This window comes from Eubalaena glacialis, chromosome X, assembly GCF_028564815.1.
Source record: "Eubalaena glacialis isolate mEubGla1 chromosome X, mEubGla1.1.hap2.+ XY, whole genome shotgun sequence".
Lineage (NCBI taxonomy): Eukaryota > Metazoa > Chordata > Mammalia > Artiodactyla > Balaenidae > Eubalaena > Eubalaena glacialis.
Window position 1 is genome coordinate 29,230,974 of NC_083736.1, and position 20,122 is coordinate 29,251,095.

Genomic DNA, 20,122 nt, shown 5'->3' on the forward strand with positions numbered 1-20,122 from the left:
ATAGACCCTCATGAGCAGATACACGCTGCTTCCAGCGCACCACTGGGTAACCATAAGATTACTTATTGCCAGTAGAATGGGAGCAGAGGTAATATCTGTCAGTTCTAGGCTGACCCTTTAAAAAATGAGTGAGGTTTCTGCACCCATTCTTTCCTTTTCCATTAGCTGGAAGCAGAGGACTCAGAGGTCGTAGGGCAAACTTTCTCAATGGATTGGGGGGGGAGTTTATCCTTATACCCCAGAGCAGTGGTTCGCATACTCTGGGACCATCAGAATCACCTGGAGGTCTTGTTAAAACAGTGATTGCTGGCTCTCAGCCCCAGAGCTCTAGATTGAAGAGGTCTTGAGTGGGGCCCAAGAATTTACATTCCTAACAATTGTACAGTTGGTGCTGATGCTGATTGCCCAGGACCAAGGCCTAAGGTGTCCATTATAAGTAATAAGTTACCTAAGCATCTACAATGGACTAGATATGCACCATCCTTGACAAAAATAAGAAAATAGGTCCTTAAATCATTTTCTATAGGACTTAATTTTCTTGAGGAATCCCACTTAAGAAAAGCTGCCACGGGAATAAATACTAAAAAGTAATCACTTCCTATTTTAACTATCATCTATGCTCTTAAGGTTATTTATTCTATTGTGTCTGAGATCATGTCAAATCAGGGCTTTTAATTTCTTCTCCCAGAGTGCATGCTGTTAAACATTTACTATCACATCAATGAATATAACTCTTTTCATTTATTAAAACATAAGCCTTGAATCCAAAAGTAAACAAAAAATGCCTCTGATCAGTGAGGAAAACCACCGCTGAAAGTCATGACATGCGGAAGATATTTTTCCATTCTGACATCAAGCTAAACACTGAGAATTAAATATTATCAAAGATTAGTGAATTAATATATATATATATTTGGTCTTTTGATTCCCCTGCAAAGTTGCAGTGAGTTCACAGGGACAGAATATTAAGAGGAACTAGAAGTTTAAAACAAAAAATAGCAACAAAATAGCAATAGATAATAGGGAAGAGACAATAAATGTAAAAGTAGATAACTAGAAAATGTCATGATCTTGGTCACTTATTGAAGGGATAAGAGTGCAGCAGATAGTGAAGTCTCATCATATATCATTTAACCTATAGGAAGTCACCTATATATGCTGGGAGAGGGAGAGGGAGAGGGAGAGGGAGAGGGAGAGGGAGAGGGAGAGGGAGAGAGGGAGATTAGAGACTGATTTACATACTGCTGAGATCTGCCCACTCTTCCACTCAATAAGCATATGGTCCCATAGTGAGTGGGTGAGGAGAGATGGGAATTTGCTGTTTCTACAGTTGGCTTAGGTTTCACTTTCTTCTCATGGTGTAAGCATCTCACTGCATCGAGTTAGATTCTAATATTTAAAGTATTTATCTTACAACCTGGCTTCTGAAAGAAAATTACTTCATCTGGGTCTCAGCTGAAGCAACAGTGATCAGTACTGAACTTCATATTCCATGCACATAATGAAATTGAGCAGGACCCTGCGGGGCTCCTGGACACAAAAGTCTTTCTGTGTCCCCCATTTCTTTTTTTTTTTTTTAAATAAATTTTTTTTTTTTAACTTCTGGGTTTATTTATTTATTTATTTATTTATTTTTGGCTGTGTTGGGTCTTCGTTTCTGTGCGAGGGCTTTCTCCAGTTGCGGCGAGCTGGGGCCACTCTTCATCGCTGTGCGCGGGCCTCTCACTAACGCGGCCTCTCTTGTTGCGGAGCACAGGCTCCAGACGCGCAGGCTCAGTAATTGTGGCTCACGGGCCTAGTTGCTCCGCGGCATGTGGGATCTTCCCGGACCAGGGCTTGAACCCGTGTCCCCTGCATTGGCAGGCACATTCTCAACCACTGCGCCACCAGGGAAGCCCCCCCATTTCTTGTTTGTAAGAAATAGGCTTCATTCAGCCTTCGTGACCTTCCCTGAGTTCCAAAGGGCAGGTTGGAACAGTTGTTAATCAGGGAAGGGAGGGGATGTGGAGACAAAGGAGGAGCAGTCAAGGAACAATAGTGCAGCCTTGGGGCAGGATCCTGGTTCCACCTCAAGGAATACACATAACAATATCTTTGAGCTCTTTTGCAGAACTAAAACCCCCAACAAATGGAAGATGCTAACTACTTGATGAAGCTTTCTTCATTCCAGAGAGAAGGTCACAGTTTGATAACCTCAAGAATGGCAGAAGCTCACCAGTAGACCCCCTGAGGCCAGATTAAAGGAATGCAGGCCGTGCACACACCCTGATCCTTATCAGCAACCCCGCCCTTGAGCCACTGCTATAAAACTCCTCACCAAATTCTCCCAGGTTGGGACACACAGTTTTGAAGGGCATGAGCCCACTGTATCCCCCCCTTTGCCTGGCAAAGCAATAAAGCTAATCTTTTCTACTTCACCCCAAACTCTGTCTCTGCGATTCAATTAGGAGGCACCAGTGCATAGAGGCCAAGTTTTTGGCATCAATAACTACAATGAAATAGAACAATAATCGATGCTTACAATGATGACCCTGAAAATTAAGAAAAATTTAAATTACACTGTGTTTTAGAATCAGAAATCCTGGATTCCAGTCCTAACTCATTACTACTGGTTGTGTGATCACTGGCAAATCAGGTAGGTCACTCAAATTCATTATCCTTGAAACGTGGATATAACACTACCACCTAACCCATAGTTTTGTTGGAGAAACTAAATGAGATATTTTACATGAAAAGAACTCTGCAAACTGTAAAGTACTGTAAAATTGTTGGTTAGCTATTATACACCGCTTAATGAAGCAAAACAGAAGACAGTCAATGAAAGTTTTCATTAAAATAGTTAAAATGAAAATATTTCAACACTTAAAAGATTTGGTTTAGGCTATCCTGAAGATAACATGTTTATATATTCAATTCCCTTTTATTAATACATAAAACTCAGAATGGTCTATTCATTTACTAGAATGTTATCTTGCCCATTGTTATTTCCAGATGGTTAAATGAGATATCCATATAATTTCAGATGTAGAGCTTTTAAAAATTAAGTAATAACCCCCAATGTACCACAAACATCTGAGGATACTGCAAAGTGTCAAAAATGCAAAAAGCTCAGAAGTGTATGTTTCCCAATCTTTCATAATTATTAGCAAACAACATCACATAAAATGGCTATAGATTTTGATTCAGCTGGTCACAAAAACACCCTTACAACTTCTTCAAGTACCTGGTGTACTTTAGAGTTGAAATTGATTATTTATATATTATGGAAGTTCTTTTTTGTTTGGTTTTGTTTTGCTTTTTGGTTCTCTGGCATGTGCCCTGATTTTTTATTCTCTCATCTTTTCTATTAGGCTGTAAAGTTCCTTTGGGTAGCAAAAAATGTTTGGCTGCAGCAGCTAATGCAGCATTCTTCACATAATAAACTTTAAGCTGTGCTCATAAAAATCTGTAAAATGTAATTTGCTAATCATGTTAATAACCTTTAACCAAATTTAAGGGAATCAAATGTATGTCTAAATTCCAACATCTTTAAATATAAAATTAGTGGAATAATAGTTAGCAAGTCCTACTCTTGATTAGATTTCTAGAGTTTTCAAACTTTGAATAAGCTAAGCAAACTGCAGATCCCAGGCTTTCTTCACAAGAGCTCAAAACTCAACAGTCATAGTGGATTCATTTTACCGAAAAGGAGAAACTCTGAGATCATTTTTTAAAAGGGCAAAACTAATTTCATTATAGCGGGCATTTGCACCTGAGCATTGCTTTCCGTTGTATATAATTTACTCGGAGTTAGTCATTAAATGTTAAGACTCATATATCAAACAATGTGAAATTTCTTCTTTATGAAGAGCAGAAATTACAAGAAAAATTATTTCTGAATATAGGTTTCCCCTTTAAATTTAAAATGTAATATAATTCTAAACTACCTGAATTTGGGATTTCAAAATTTTAAAATCTTATATTTTTCTCTTGTGTCAATGTTTGGCATGATATTAATATCTGCTACATAAATAAATGAATCCACCTGTGGCTTTATATACACAGACGTGCATGTGAATATTGTAATTGAAACATCTATGTCTCCATGTATGTCTCTATAAATGCAATTAATACAACTGAGGACCAGGGGTGAAATTCAAAATTCTAAAATGCTTGTCCAGTTCCAGCATGAACTACTGAGTAAGTCTAAATTGACTTTTCCCCAAAATAGTTCCTCACAAAAGAGTCAGTTCATATTAGCTTATAATGTCTTTTGGGTTTCAATTGTTTTATTTTGAACAACAAAGTTGCACAGTAGCCTGAAATAATCTCAAGAAATATGAATTTGGGATGCTTATATTAGTCATCTGCCAGAACTGGTTAATTAAAAAAAAAAAAGGGAGTGAAGAAAATTGATAAACCAGTAGCAATTATTCCTAGGGTATAACCTCACACCAGTGGTGAAGGTCATTGTAAACAAGTCTTTTAAAGATAGTTTTAAAAAGCAAAACAATAAGTTATTCTGATGGGGTGTAAATAATTCACATCTAAGAAAAATGAAAAGATTATCTCTCCTAATATTTTGGGAATGGGCACCGAAGTTAGGGATAAATATTCCAGTGATAACATTGAGGAAGTGAAAAACGGTCCTTCTGGTAACTGGCAGCTAGCTAGGTGTGATGGTCCCAAGTGAACATAAAAAAACAGTCACAGAAAATAAACTAGACAGAGACAAGGCCACTCTGCCACCACAAAAATGATGAATATGAGGCACTGCTACTTAACAGTGACAGCTCTGCCCTGCTTTAATCCTTTCACCTTCTGGATAAAAACTGTTAGATACCTGATCACCACATTGACTCCATTTCTTGAAAGCATCTAATCCAAAATGGCTTCCTCCTCCCTAATTCCTCTTTAGAATCATTCAGCCAGCTCTTGCCAATGCCCTCTAACTGAGATGCCCCACAGTCTCTCTTGAGGGCTTTCTCCTTTGCTACAGTAAGCTAAATAATCCTAATTTTTTTATTATAGTTATCTTCCTAGTTGTCTTTGGACGGAGAGGTTTAACAGCACCATACGGGGATCCAAACACTGCCATACTGCAAATCACTTAGAAGGAAGACAGTAAGCTCTAGAGTTCTGGAATATATATCTATGAATGAACTCTTTCCATAAGATACAAATGTGGCAAAAGCAATGTTCCTAATTAGTGTGTTATTTTATAAAATGTGAGATTTCAAATATGGAAGTGCTAATCAATTAAGAAATTAAATATAATTAGGCATTTGACAATCTCATCCACATTCCTAAATGATTCTATCAGTTGCTCAAAAATTTATTATAAATTTTATCTTCTCAGTGGGAAAGTGGGGCTCTCCTTATATTCAAGCATAAGTAATTACCATTTATTCAACCTCTCATAGTCAAGACGTTTTACCCAGTTGTGAAGCTAATTTGCATTAAAAAATGAAATTCTCCTACTTATGTATTAATAAATTATAAAATTTCTCTAATACTGTTACGCTCTATAATTCTTCTCTGAACTGCTTCTATTATCATTGACATGGAAATTGTGTTTATCAAATAAGTCAGTCAAAATGGATCTGTTCATTTGGGGGGACAAACTCATATCTGTTATCTTGCTATTGATTCTGATGCTGTCAAAAAAAAAGTTGCACCAGGTAAATGAGACCATATGCCTGATAGATGATTTGTAAAATCCAAATATTGTTATAACCGTAATATCTAATTGGGCAGCATTTGACCAACAAGATACCACTTGACCTGCTATACCATACACAAATTTTGAGATGCACATCTGTTGTGAGTGATATATTTTAAATTATCAGGCAAAAAAATAAATAAATAAACCCAAAGAAGTTTTTAGAAATGTTAAGATGTTGATGTTGGCAGTAGAACAAACTCAGGAGAAAAAAAAAAAAAACAGCTTAATCTAGTTAATTAACAACAAAACAGCTGGGAAAATGAAACACCCCTGGTTTTGACTGACTATAATTGAAAATGACTAATGATGCTGTCATTTTGCAGCTTATATTGGAGGAAATGATGCCTGGAAGATCATAATTGGCCTCTTGACCATTTGTTTACAGTAATTATTTTTGTGTTAAAGGTTGGGGTGGAACCCTTTGGCCAAATATAGAAAGCTCCAAACACCTTATTTTTTTTCTTATATTTAAAAAAAAATCAAGAGCAGTAATAAAATATATTATTAGATTCATGTTAAGATTTTTTTTGGATAATCTAAAAAGTTAGCAAAGCAAACCAGCTGGTGTGATCTTATCACTTTACCAAGTTACTAAGACATTCTAAATTCTCTTAATGTTCTCAGTTCTAATAATGGAAGGTGATATAAGTATTTCAAAATATATACACACATTTTAAAATTTTTAACAGAAAGAGTAGTGTTTCAAATTAAGTTAAAGAATAAGTACAAATAGAAGAAAATGTTATCTAAATGCTTAAGTCCAAAAGAGAGTTAACATTTTTTTAAATCAAATAACAAATGGCTTTTTTTTGTAGCTGTCGATATTGTTGCTACTGATGGAAGTTGTTTTTGTTGCTTTGTAACTGCTAAATTTGGTGCTATTGAGGAACCTACTCATTACTCTGTGGAAAATGGAACACATTAAAATGATTAACAGTATTATCATAAAATATTATTACCAAAAGTATAACTTAAGCAAAACGTTAAACAATTTATTGAACTTATCCAACCAATCTTCAACAACTTCTGAAGTTAAGATGAAGGAACAATGTACAAATCAAATGAAATAAAAGTATGTGTGCGTGCGCGTGTGTAGGGGGGGGAGAGAGAGAGAGAGAGAGATAAGAGATAGAAAGCAAAACAAAGATGCTTATTTCTTCAAGCATATTATTCTAAGATTTTTCCAGTAATTTTGCATTAGAGATCTAGTGCTATATTTATGCCATGAGTAGAACTGTCTCATAATATACGTTTGATCTTTATCAGGAAGTCCTCAAAGAAAATAAGGAAGACGTTTAGTTAGGGATGACAAAAAAAGAAACTAAAAATTTACCATCTTTGAAAATTAAAGAAATCCTAGAGAAGTTGATAAAGTTAAGAAAAAGGGAAAAAAACTGAACAGGGATGAGCCCAGCTCCCAAACAGGACTCAGCTTGGGAGATGAGCGTAGGAGGTAAGCAGACAGCTTGTCTGATGCGGAATGTGGAGGTGCCAATAGACAGTCAATTTTCTAAGAAACAGAATCATTTCCTGATGTGTCCTTAACTAGAATCTCTGCAAGTGGTGGACATACTAATTATCCATTTAGATACTGGATCTTATATATACACCATGAGGGATTTTCATTTTCTTTTTAAAGACTATCACCATCTTCTTTATAATTGTTACAGTTTCTAAATGTACCTCCTCCCCAAAACAAAACCCGAACTTCTATCATGAAAATGTACTGCAGGCTACTTGTACCCTTTTCCCTTCTATTAAGGAGTGAGAAACCTCAAAGTTAAGGAGGAAAGGCATTAGGAAGGGCAAAATTTTAAAATTTTGATATATGAAGTCAAAGTTTAAAACAGGCTTTGTTTATGTACTATCAGAACAATGGCTCACCCTTTAGAAAAATCATCCCTAATCTTTAAAAAGAAGTCTTTGATCCATGCAGAGGTTTAAACAGTCCCCACAGCTTGCTACCTTGTATTGCTGGGTTCCAGGTTTTGAACGATGAGGTAGTCTTTGAGCCTCTAGAGTTTTAGGCCACCACAAGCCCCGGCTAATCTTCAAGTGTTTCCAAGGTCATGGCCCTTATCAAAAGCTGCACGTGAATAATCTATTTCTCCACACTCCTGATCTCCCAAATCAACCTTGCCCTTTTGCCACTGTGAACCTCATATGGTGATTCCTCTCCAAACTTGAGGGGTAAATGGTAGAGCAGGAATGAGTTTTCACTTAAGCTGTGCTTCTCCCCCATGAACTGATTTGAGAGGACATGGGGAAGGAGGGAAAGAGAAAAGAAAGAAGAGGGCTGTCTCTACACAGTGGTTTCAAGGGATATGAAAGTGAAGGACGTGAACACCTCCTTGCTCTCTTTTTCATTTCAGAAAGGTAATTCCCCTCTTATGTCACTAATGCTACAATAGAAATTAGATAGGCTCGGACATGGTGGATCCCAGTTCCGATCTCACAGTGGCCCAGGAGTTGAAGGTATGATAAATTAGCTTCAACTGCTTGGATTGTTTACATACAATGAAAACAAAAATCTTCTCGTTGACTTTCAATTAAGGCTTTCCCTCTGTTTTTTTATAAAGGCACTAAAGCAAAAGCCAATTGAAATGCATGTCTGTAATCTGTAACGATTATGCCAAATCCTGCATAAAGTCTTTGAGGATCAAACAAGAGTAGGCAGAGCAGACTTACAAAATGGTGCATTGGTCCGTCTCATTGCTTGCTATGAAAGTCACTCTGTTAATCAAGAAAGGTGTCTGCTTGGGGACTGGCTTTCTCTAGAGCATCAAAAGAAACCCTGAAATTTGCTGCTTTCAGGACCTTTTCTAGCTCTCCAATCTAAATACTGTACACATTGCTACATTATGAAAATTATCATACCAGGCCTAGACTGGATGCAAATTATTTTGGGGGGATGTTAGGAGTGGGGACAATGTATTCCTGTATAAATGTCTATCGATACCTACAGAGGAAATCTGTGCCTTTCACCACCTGGTGTTTGGACATTGCGTTTAGGCTAAAACTTTAAATTTACCTAAGAAAGAGCCTCTTGTAAACTGTAAGGAAAACAAACAAGCTTCTAGAAATGAAGCGACACAGTGTAAGTCATGGTAATGTTATTTGCAAGGACAAACTAGTTCTGTATAATGAGGTTATTGACCTGCACTGTTTTAGAGCAGTTTTAAACATGAGGGTGAGGCCCACTAAATCTCAGCCTGCAACAGTAGCTAGAGAAACCAGGACTGATCAATAAATAGCCACCATTACAGGCTCTTGGGAACCTTCATCATAATGGGAGCCATTATAATTTTGGTGAGGTACAGAAAATAAGGTGACCTATACCTAACGTCTATTTATCACTGGACTCTCATTAGCAAGTGGAAGCCATTGATTAGCTATTTTTTGAAAACTGAACTGGTTTTCCATTTCTCTCCTCATGTAATAGCCCTGTGAATAAATGTGTCCTAGACTTCAAAATGCACATGGGGAAAGGAAAGAAGTAGAAAGCTTTCTCCCTGGCCAGCTTTTTACTGAAGAGAGAAGCAATTACATGACATTCCACTAAAAATTCTTGACCCAATAAAGTACTGAAGCCCGAATGCCAATTTTCCTCTTTCATAAGAAAGAGCAACAGAGAAAAGAAAGGTCATGGACCATATTGTGATTCTTTACAGCTGCTGGAGACAGACAGTATGATGCAGTAGCTTGATTTGAATTAAGCCAAACGATATGAAAAGCATCAAGGCTGGCAAGCAAAGCAACAGAGCCTCAAAGAATTTAATCTACCTTGAAGGTGGGACTATTTTTTGTATTGATGGCAGCGCACCAGGACAGAAATGAGTCCTTTAATGCAATGACTCGTTAATAGCCTTAAGATCATAATACATAAATAGGATATGTTGATCAAAAAGATAGCTCTGCCTCTGCTATTGCAGGATGGCCAATATTTCTTTACAAGTTATTTCATCGATAATAAATAGACCATGTCAATGGCAAATGTACAACAGGGGAAACATAACCCATTATGAGGTAATGGATATTGCTAGAGGTTGCTTCATTACCTTCACGGGCTGAGTGGCTGGTTTTTCCTTGTACAAATGCTGCCCTTTAGACAAAATCCCTTCCACATCCGGCTGTTTAGCTTGAACTGCTACTTCAGTTTCCTGGGGAAAAGAGCACATACAGTGCAGATTAACTTCACAGTTAGCAATAAAATTACTAAATTTAAATATACCCTTGGAGACTCCACATGTATTGCAGGTCAATTTCTGCACAGTACATAGGGGCACAGAGTAGTTTTCAGTGCAGAGAAAAGAAACAGAGGTCTTTGTGAAACACACCAAAGTTTAAAAAATTTATCCCAAATCTTCTTATGTCATAATACTATTATATAGAAACAGAGACACTTTATATTTTTCCAAAAAGTAGAATGCAATAGCGAGAAGTATGATCTATGAATATGATTAATATGGATAAATATTATTGTTAGCTTCAATAATCTCAGTAATCCTAATGTCCATTTTACTCCACAAACCTCTTATTTTAACAGGATTCTTCTCGGGACTCTGGTTCCAAAATTTTGTTTTGAAATAGAAACCAAATAAATCTTTCCACATCATTGTCAAAATTATTAACTTTCTTTCCCAAAAGTAAACACTTAAAGCACAGTATCAAGGCTTATTAATTATTAAGCAGTCAAATTAAATAGGCTTTTTGAGGAATGATTAAATTATCTTTAAAAATGTGTTTTCCCTTAGTCTGGAGAAGATTGAAGCATGACCGTATGACCAAAAAATGAAACAAAACACAACACAAGAAAAAAACATCCCCTTCAGATATATGAACATAAAGTGCTTTGCTACTGGGTGCTGTCTAGCTCTCCTGAAGAGAGGACAAAAGAAACGTGCATAAATTGAAGCTGAAGGAAGTGAAGTTAAATATTACAGAAGACTTTTTGGATGTAACACTTGTTAAACACTAGGATGGAGTATCGATTAATCAATGTCAGGCGTCAGTCAGGGCCCGGGCAATCTTCCCCAGATAGCAACTCCTGATTAACACATATCCCTCTTCCTCCCTCTCCTACCCTGTAGCCTCCCAGCACTGCCATGTGTACGTGTCTTCATGCCACTGCTTCCTTTATCCACTGTGTTTGTACCTGTCCTCTCTCAGCTCATCTGAGCAGGGTGTCCTCTGAACCCAAATTACTGCAATCTTACATGTCCCAGTAGGATGCCCTGTAACTTGTGAGTCCTCATCACGTGCTCTTGAGAAGGATTATTTCTTCAGTTCTTATAATAAATAGCAATGGGAGGTAGGCACTTTGGTTAAAAGGGTCCATAACATGAAGACTAACTCCATGTGTTAAATGGGTACGTGTGCAACACACACACACACACACACACACACACACACACATCACCTTTAGAGACAATAATTCTGGAAGAAACAAACCTAAAATTGTAAGTATCAATTCACTCTTTATGATAAAAAGTTCTGAACGTGATTTTTTAAAAAAAAGTTGCAAAATTGTAACAAGTTCAAAATCGGAGTGTACTTTGTGAGGGTTGGGTAGTTCCTTCTTCCTTTAAAAATGATTTATAAGTACACCCAGTGTAAATTCTATACCTTCAGAAAATGAGCACAAATACTCTATAATTTTACCACTGTTTCAGGTATGCAGCAAATGACGAGCACGAACACCCTTCTCTCCCTGCCCCTAGTCTTCAATCGCAAATAAATAGTTCCAAAGATCACAAAGAATCGAGGCCACTATTGAGAAGGCACTGGCAAATAACCAGGATTAAAAGACTGCATTTGATATGACAAGGAAGTCCCTCAGGAAATAAACACACAAATTTTAATTCATGAAAGTTTCACTGGCAAATGAACAGAAACAGCGGCAAGGCTGACATGAGAGCAGCCCCGATATTACTTAGAGCTCCAAGTTCTAAGGTGGTGCTTATTAGATGGACTGTGGAAAAGGTGGCATGCCATGTGAAATGTCTATGTTTTGCACCTGCAGAAAGTAAAATACTCCCTCTTCAGGCCACTGAATTTGCCCTAGATTTAGTCCTCTGATGAATGAGCATTGCAAAGTCACATCACTTCCGTTTAGAGAAATGTTTCCTAGTAGCATGTCCTTTCATCAACACTATTGCCATCTCTTCGTCCTTTAATGAAATAATGGAGAGTTTAAGTACCTGGATAAGATTTACACCTGGTCTAACAGAAATAGAGCAATGGGTGAGAGAAATCACGTTCAGCTCTTAATTCTTTGTGGGTACTTTCCCTTCGCAATTTTTTGGAGAACTAGATATCTAATGATATGCACCTTTGATAAACTACTTTAGAAAGACCATTTTGAAGATAAATTTCTACAATTTACCTCACTACATTTACTTGTAGTGTGAATTTATTAGTTAAAAGATAGGTCATTTATTGAGGGTCGAATTTTATTGCTTAAAGGGTCAACTGTAGTAAATACAATTAAATTCCCTTAAAATGTCCCTTAGTATAGTTTTCTTAAGTTAGTGTGAAAAAATACACTATGAGAAGCTGATCATCACCATGAAAAAAATGGAAGTATGTGTGAGACAAATTTAAAAATTTTGATATCCCTCCATGCAATTAAAACTTGACATGGAAAAATTGAAAAGCAAGCAAACAAACAAAAAAGCCCAGCCAAATCACATGACTACGCAAAGATAAGAAAAAGCTGCTGAAATCATTAGCTGTGCTGAAAATATCAACAAACTGCTATAGTGACTGCTATAGTGATTATGTCACTATAAAAATATTAACAAACCAGAGTTGCTAAAACTTTACCATGTGTCAAAACACTGTATGTTTCATACATTTTTTCCTCATACTTACACTTCCTACAAAATGGGTATTATCTGGGACTTCCCTGGTGGCGCAGTGGTTAAGAATCCACCTGCCAATGCAGGAGACACGGGTTCCATCCCTGGTCTGGAAAGATCCCACATGCCGCGGAGCAACTAAGCCCGTGAGCCACAACTACTGAAGCCCGCGCGCCTAGAGCCCGTGCTCCACAACGAGAAGCCACTGCAATGAGAAGCCCGCGCACCGCACCGAAGAGTAGCCCCCGCTCGCTGCAACTACAGAAAGCCCGCGCACAGCAACGAAGACACAACACAGCCAAAAATAAATAAATTTATAAACAAAGAAAGGGTATTATCTAATTTTGCAGATGCTAAAACTGAGGGAGATTAAGTCAACTGTCCAAGGTCATGTAGCTTGCAAATGGCAGAGTTGATATTATTACCAGGAAGTGTGTATCACTAAACCTCCACTTTATCCCTCCTTTGTTGAGTATAGCGTGTATGTGTGTGTGTGTGTATGCACATGCTAAAACTGGCAGCCACATCTCTTACTATCATGTTAATTTTTTTCCTCTTCTTTAACTCCAATACATTCTATAGTATCCTTCCAGTGTGTAAATGAGAGAAAATCCTGTCTCTTCCCACCGGAAAATAAATTCTTACATAGCTTTTAAAAAGCTCCAAGGGTGCCTCTTTGTGGCTTTACAATTGCCAAACTGATGATATCCAGGTCAGAGAATTGGTTTGAGTAAATCTTTTATCTCACAAATGGCCTCACATCTTTATATGATTTAAGATAAGGTGAAGGAGGTCACCACTAAAATGGAAACACAGCTAATTATAGTGGCCAGTTTTTTGTAAGTAGAAAGTGTTCAACTTCAAAGAACATTCAGACAAGAAAGTCTTCATGGGATTTCAACCAAAAAAATCTCACTTCTAATAATAGAACATTTCCATTTAAGTTTTTCCCTCTGCCTTATTCTTAATATATATATCCCCTGTAATGTAAGATTGCGCACCAGGAGTTAAGACCCTTATGATGTAACTAGAGTTTTTTTTTTTTTTCAGCATAGTATTGACAGTTCACTAAAATCTCATGCATAATTTTAAGTATTTAATTTTTATTAAATAGGTAATAGGAATAACCCTTCATTAACACTAGGAGGATACTGCAGTGTACTTTTTTTTTTTTTTTTTTTTTTGCAAAAGATTTAAAAGGTTTTATTTCACCATCTCTCCCAGCTCTCTGAGGTAGCCAGGTGCAGATAAACACCCATCGAGATGCAAAACATTTCAGGCAAACCCTCCTTGACAGTTTTCTGATTTTTCCATTTCCTTTTCCTGAGTTGTCCCCTTTCTTCATTCACTTTATTTCTATTCCACCAGTTTTCACCTGCTCTCCTTAATCACTCCCTGAATTTATAATTTTCCATAGTAGTAGGAAAAAATACTTCTTGGGCACCTATGTGCCACGGTACACTCATCTTGAGGCATCATCTCCATTGAGCCAATGGGAGCCTGAGGCTGGAGATGAAGGCAGGCAGCACTGGGCTGCCAGGTCTGCAGCACAGGCCCCCACTTCACTACTAACTAGATCTATGACTGGGTTGCCCCCTGGTTTACCCAGAACAGCGTAGTTTACACCCATTGCTCTGGCATAATTATTAATGGCATCCCTTCCACTCTCAACAGTACCCTGATTTGGAGTTTAAGTTAACATGTTCATCCCATCCATTACCCTAGACAATGTTCTTTACTCCTCTGGACTTCAGTTCCCATAATTTGAAAAAGGATACAGGATTAGATAGTATTTTAAGCTTTTTTTTTAAATCTATTTTTGTGATTTCCAATTGTTTTAAAATGAACTAAAGTAATCCAATCATGAAATTAAAGATCTTTCAACCTCTACCTCCCTCCTTTCTATAAACTGATGTATACTTTACTCCAACCAGTTGAGACCCAACCTAACTATGTAAGCAGAACTTACACTGAAGGGTCAATAATGAGTATCTCAGAAACTGGAAGAAATGAAAAATGAGCTGGAATCAGTACAAATTTTGTATACTGTATTCTACTCATCTCATCCCCTGAACCGCTTCCTGGTTTGGATATCATACATCAATTATGCCAGGCCCTGGATACTCCCCACCACGAGTGAGATCTGTTGGTATGAAACACCATTTTTACCTAGACCTCCTACCCTAAACAGAAATGGGCCAGGAGATGATATCTGGACACAAGGCATGAAATTCCTGCAACAGGACAGAACTCGGAAGTCCTGAAACATAAGGCATTTTAACCATATGAGGCAGCAAAAGAAGAAGAAGAAATGGATAATGACAGAGCGGGACAAGCCAATGTTCCATCACCCCAACCTTCTATTACCTTAGGCAAATAAAAAACTTATTCTGGAGTAAATACATTTATTGATACCCATTTTATATAGTTCAATGAAATAATCTATAAATATAAAAGCATTTTTTTTTTTGGATATCACCATGGTCCATGTAAATACTCAACAGTCAGAATCGTCTGCAGGAAGCACTCCAAGTCACACGGTTAGGTTTACAGACCTGAATATACATATTTCATTAAACAGTGGCACTTATGTACTCAAGTGGTCCAGTAGCTTTGGAATATATGACTACTGGGCATGTGGAGTAAAAATAACGTGTAAGTTTAAGTCAATGGAAAAGGGTATCAACCTTCAACAAAAAGAAACAATTATGAATTAATATCCTAGGTGAAGAAAGTACCACAGTTGACACTTGGCGTCAGAATACTGAAGACGAAGTATGTTTAACGACACGTCGTGGTGCCATGTGCTCTCTTCAAGTCCCAGTGGGCAGTCCACCAGCGCCTTAGGGTCATTCAGGATCAACAAAACAGCAATTCTTAAAGGATCTCGATAGCTCAGAATAAAAGGAATGTGGGGGCTGGTATCAAGTTTAAAGAAAAGTGAGCTACATAATTCAGTGACATAATGAGTTTCCCTCCTAAGAGGAGGAGATTGCGGGGAAAACAAATTTCTTTTTAATTCCCTTTGTTACAGTGATCAGAATCATTTATCTAACGTGGGAGCAAGAACCCAGATATCTGGTACCCAAAACACAGGTGCAAAAATTTTCTTCTGTTTTAAAGTTTGTTCTTCAACACTTCCGAGGGAACTAATGCAGCGGCCGCTGTTGAGCCTTGCTCTCGACTTGATGCAGCATAAAATTTTCTCATTTCTTCAGAAACAAATACAGGAATGTCCTTTGCTGCAGTCAGACCATGTGTCTTCTGAGTTAGCAAGCAAATGCATTTAGAAGGTCCGAGGTGTGCAAGGTCCAAAAGTGAAATCTGAGAGGCAGTGTTAGAACTTAAGCAAGGCAGGATTTTCAGAGACTACTCAAATGAAAATCTAAGCGAAGCATATAAAAACTCAGTTCTTTCTATTATTTTCAACTGGTAATTGACAGCAACATTCTCTGGTAAGGATGGGTAAGTGATGTTATCTCCAGGTCCAAAATATCCCAACTACTTAAAGTAGGACCCCCAAGAGGAGAAAGACACTTGAGGTCTGTGGTCTATAGAATTCTTTTTTGCCATTTTTTAAAAAAAAGAAATAGTAGCTTCAGTTGCACACCACTGGTTGAAGGGGTTTTCATCCAAATGAGAAACTCTACCCCTTGTCTCTAGTGCAACAGGCACCAGATTCCCACAAGCGGCAACTTCCATGTCCTGTAGCACGTGGCATCTGACCCTGGAGTGAAGAATAAGCTGGCACAGACCCCGACCACCGGCATTCAGGCTAGATGGCATTTCGTGGCGTGCCGTTGTGTGTCAATGCTTTCAGGCTGGGGGCACTGGTCTGGTGACCACAGCTCCTGTGAGAAGTCACACCCACCTCAAAAACCTCATGAATAGCTTTTCGGAAACAATGGAAGTTGTAGTCTATTAAACCTTTTCGTTCAAAACTTTCTTCCCTAAGGATGCAGACCAGTGCCAAAAATTTAGTCACCTCCTTTAAATACAGGACCGTTGTGTTATTCAGCTTGATGATGGCCATAGATTCTTTGTCGTAAGCACTTCCACTTCCATCTTCCTTTAACCCATATATACAAGACACATCAATTACAACATCAATCATGTCACAGCAAAGTTCATACGACTGCATATCCACAGGAGAACTGTCTGTTGCAATGTAGATTTTGCTGACAACATCGAAGAGAAAAGCTTTTTCAATACCTGAATTTGATATAAAGATATTTAATAGATTTTCCAAGGTCGGTAGTTGTGGGATAAGTTTCTGCACCACCTTACTAAAGGCTTCAAATATTGAATGGTCATAGATACTAGTCAAATAAAAGCTAAGGTGGAGTTTTTCTAGCCCAGCATCTGCAAGGTCATCGTTGGCCCTTTGATGAATGTCCCTCTGTGTTTCTATTTTGTGATCATCAGACAGACCATCAACTTTGTGAATAAAAACCTCAAAATTCATGTCTGGGTTAACTTTGTAGGCTTTAGAAACAGTAATGTGAAGTCTTGTTAAAGCCTCCATGTAGTCATCCTGTGCATCAATGACATATATCAAAGCTCCTGTTCCCCTGAAGATCATCTCGTAGTCAAGAGTAGGGTCGAAAAAGTCCATTTGCCCAGGAAAATCCCATATTTGGAAATTCACAAAGGAGCTATTTGAAATGTCATCTTTGTAAATCTTGTTGGTACTTTCCAAAAAGAGGGTCTCATTGGGTGACATTTTATGAAACACCACCTTCTGGATGGAGGACTTGCCGCTGCGCCTGAGCCCCATGAGCAGAATCCTAGGCTTGGAGCTGTCAGCGCCCCCCGGGCCACAGCCTCCGCCGGCCCCCGCCCCAACCCCGCCGCCCGCGGCTGCCGCCTCCTCTTCTTCCTCCTCCACGCCGTAGCCGTAGCCGAAGTCCTTTGGGAACGAGTCCGCCGGGCCGGAACTGCCGGCGAGGGGCGTCTCCTCCGCCCCATACTGCAGGGACATGGTGCTGGAGCCGCCGCCGCCCGCGCCCTGACAGGCCACGCCAGGCCGAGCCAGGCCGCCGCCTCCCCAGGCCGCCGCCGCCACCGCCCCCGGCAGCCGCCACCTGCAGTGTACTTTTTAAAACTCCAGCCTTGATAGGTTTTCAAAATGGAGTAACTCTCTAAGCACCTTCAGTCTTATTTATTAGACAGCATTACTAATATTGCTGGTGGTGGTGGTCTGACGAGCAGCTAAGCAACGGTTAGTGGTAAAAAAAAAAACTGAACAACCCCTTTGAGGATGAAAGTAGCAATTCATATGCAAATTAATGTACACTTACATTCTCTAAGAATTTATTCATTGACTATTGTATTTCTAATTCAATATTAAACTGATTGCACACTTTTTTTTTAAACTAGAAATTTGGTGCTGCTAAGGATAATATAAGAGAGATACATTTTGCCTTGTTTTCCTTTATTATTTTAAATTTATTTATATTTCTATCATTTTACTTATTGCTAACCTTAGAATATATCAATATGTATGTATATATATATGTGTATATATACATAAAAATATATATATCACAACATAAAAAGGGTGGGTGAATACACTCTCTTCCCCATTGACTTTGGGCTTTACCACATGCCTCACTTGGATCAATGGACTGTGGACAGACATGACTGCATGACAGCTCTGAGCTAGGTCTTTAAAGGCAATTCAGGATTCGCTAGTACCTCTAGTTCCTGCCTTCCACCATGAGAGAATAATGTATCATAAAGAAGCTGCTCTTTCAGCCTGGGTTCTGGAATGAGAAGACGTTTGGAGCAGATCCACAGCCTAGGATGAGAAAATCTGAACTTGACCCATAGTGTAGAGTAAAGCTGCCGCTGATCTGCAGACACATGAATGAGTGATCAATGTTTGCTCTTGCAAGTCACTGGGATTTGGGGGTCATTTGTTACTGCAGCAAGAGCTGACAATTACAATGTTATAGTGAAACAAGCAAACAAATATATGGCTTTCTGGGAAGAAAAAACAAAGTAAGCCTTTAAAATAAATGGGCTCTAGTCACATATATTGACTGCACTGTCTCTCATTCCATATACAAACTGTTTGCTAAAAAGGGTGGCAAGAAACGAAAAATGAAACGTAATCAATATTGTGTTAGAGCCTGACTTCTCTGGCTTAGATTGTCAGGCAGACTCTGACAAATGAAGGCTGATGGATGGAAAAACACAACATTGTGCAGCTGAGTTTCTTTCTCTTTTCCCTCATGCTGGGTGACTATTCTTTTATTTGTCTACAATTAGGTTTGCTAGACCACAGCAACACGGCTCTCCTTCACTGTAACTGCAGCCTGTCAAGTACGTGCCAAGCTGATCGACAAAGAATGACAGGTTCTCTCTTTCCATTCTGAGCTAATCAAGGGCAGCCCATCAAAGGGAGGTTTTCTTCTGATTTAGAGATTTATGGATTTCAAAAATAATCTGTCCAAATATACAAAATATAATGCCATACTGATTTTTAAAGTGGCAAGTGTTTTGAAGTCAAGAAGATAGAATCTATTAAGGTACACACTCGGAATATTCAAGGCCAACCAAAGAGTGGACATAGGTGTGATCATCAGGTAATGAGACTGATATCCAGAAGCCACTTGTAGAAGCCATCCATTCATAAAGATGGGGTTTCAAAGTCCTTTTGGCAGTAGAATGCCTTTGGCAAACAAAATCTTACCCAACCCTCCCCAGCATACTAATCAATTCATTCAGTAAATATATACTGAATATAAGAGCACCTATTATGTTCTAAATACTATTTTGATACTGGATATATGAGTCAATAAAACAGACAAAATTTTTCTGTTCTTGTGAAGTTTACATTCTAATGGGAACCATGGACGATAAAATATAAATTACAGCACATCCAAGGATGAAAAGTGCTAAAGTGAAAAAAAACAAAACAAAACAAACAAAGCATCAAGTGGGGATAGGAGGTGTATGTGTGAGCTAAGGGAACATGGGAGGCGGACATTTGAGAAAGTGCCTCCAGGGGAAAAGCCTCACTGAGAAGGTGACATTTGAGTAAACATTAGGAGGAAGTGAGGGAATGAATCAAGCAGTATTTCAGGGAAGAACAATCCATGCAAGGGAAACAGCAAGTGCAAAGGCCCTGCGGCAGGTGTGTGTCTGGCATGATCAATACAAGTATAAGGAAGCCAGTGTAAGAGGAGTCTACTGAGCAAGGGGAGGGTAGCAGGAAGCAAGCCAGAGAGATGGGGGAGGGTAGGTCCTGCAGGGCAATTATGTGAGGACTTGGGCTGTTATTCTGAGTGATATTAGGAAGCACACGAGGGTTTTCAGCAGAGGAGTGATATGATCTGACTTATTTTTTAACAGATCATTCTGGCTGCTGTGTTAAGATTAGACTGAAAGAACGCAGAGAATAGACGGTAATTATGAGCGGACTCCCAAGAGGGTTTGTTAAATCTACATTGCTTGGAGGGAAGTACTTGCTTGCTGAAACCCAATGTACTTACTCCAAAAATCTTTATACATACAGTTCTTAAATGAGGACTAAATCTCTGATCTGGTTTAA

General features: G+C 38.4%; 2 protein-coding genes across 2 annotated transcripts in view; both read right to left on the reverse strand.

The window, feature by feature from the left end:
- Positions 1-20,122, reverse strand: part of DMD (dystrophin) — a 1,714,964-nt gene that overhangs the window by 713,523 nt on the left and 981,319 nt on the right. Inside the window, exon 44 of the mRNA XM_061178407.1 lies at positions 9,763-9,864. Coding sequence (XP_061034390.1) covers positions 9,763-9,864 — 102 coding nt within the window. The remainder of the gene's footprint in view (positions 1-9,762; positions 9,865-20,122) is intronic.
- Positions 16,138-17,630, reverse strand: LOC133082028 (ras-related GTP-binding protein C-like). The gene has a single exon (XM_061178414.1). It carries the CDS (start codon positions 17,543-17,545, stop codon positions 16,340-16,342), a length of 1,206 nt encoding a protein of 401 aa, XP_061034397.1. The 5' UTR covers positions 17,546-17,630; the 3' UTR covers positions 16,138-16,339.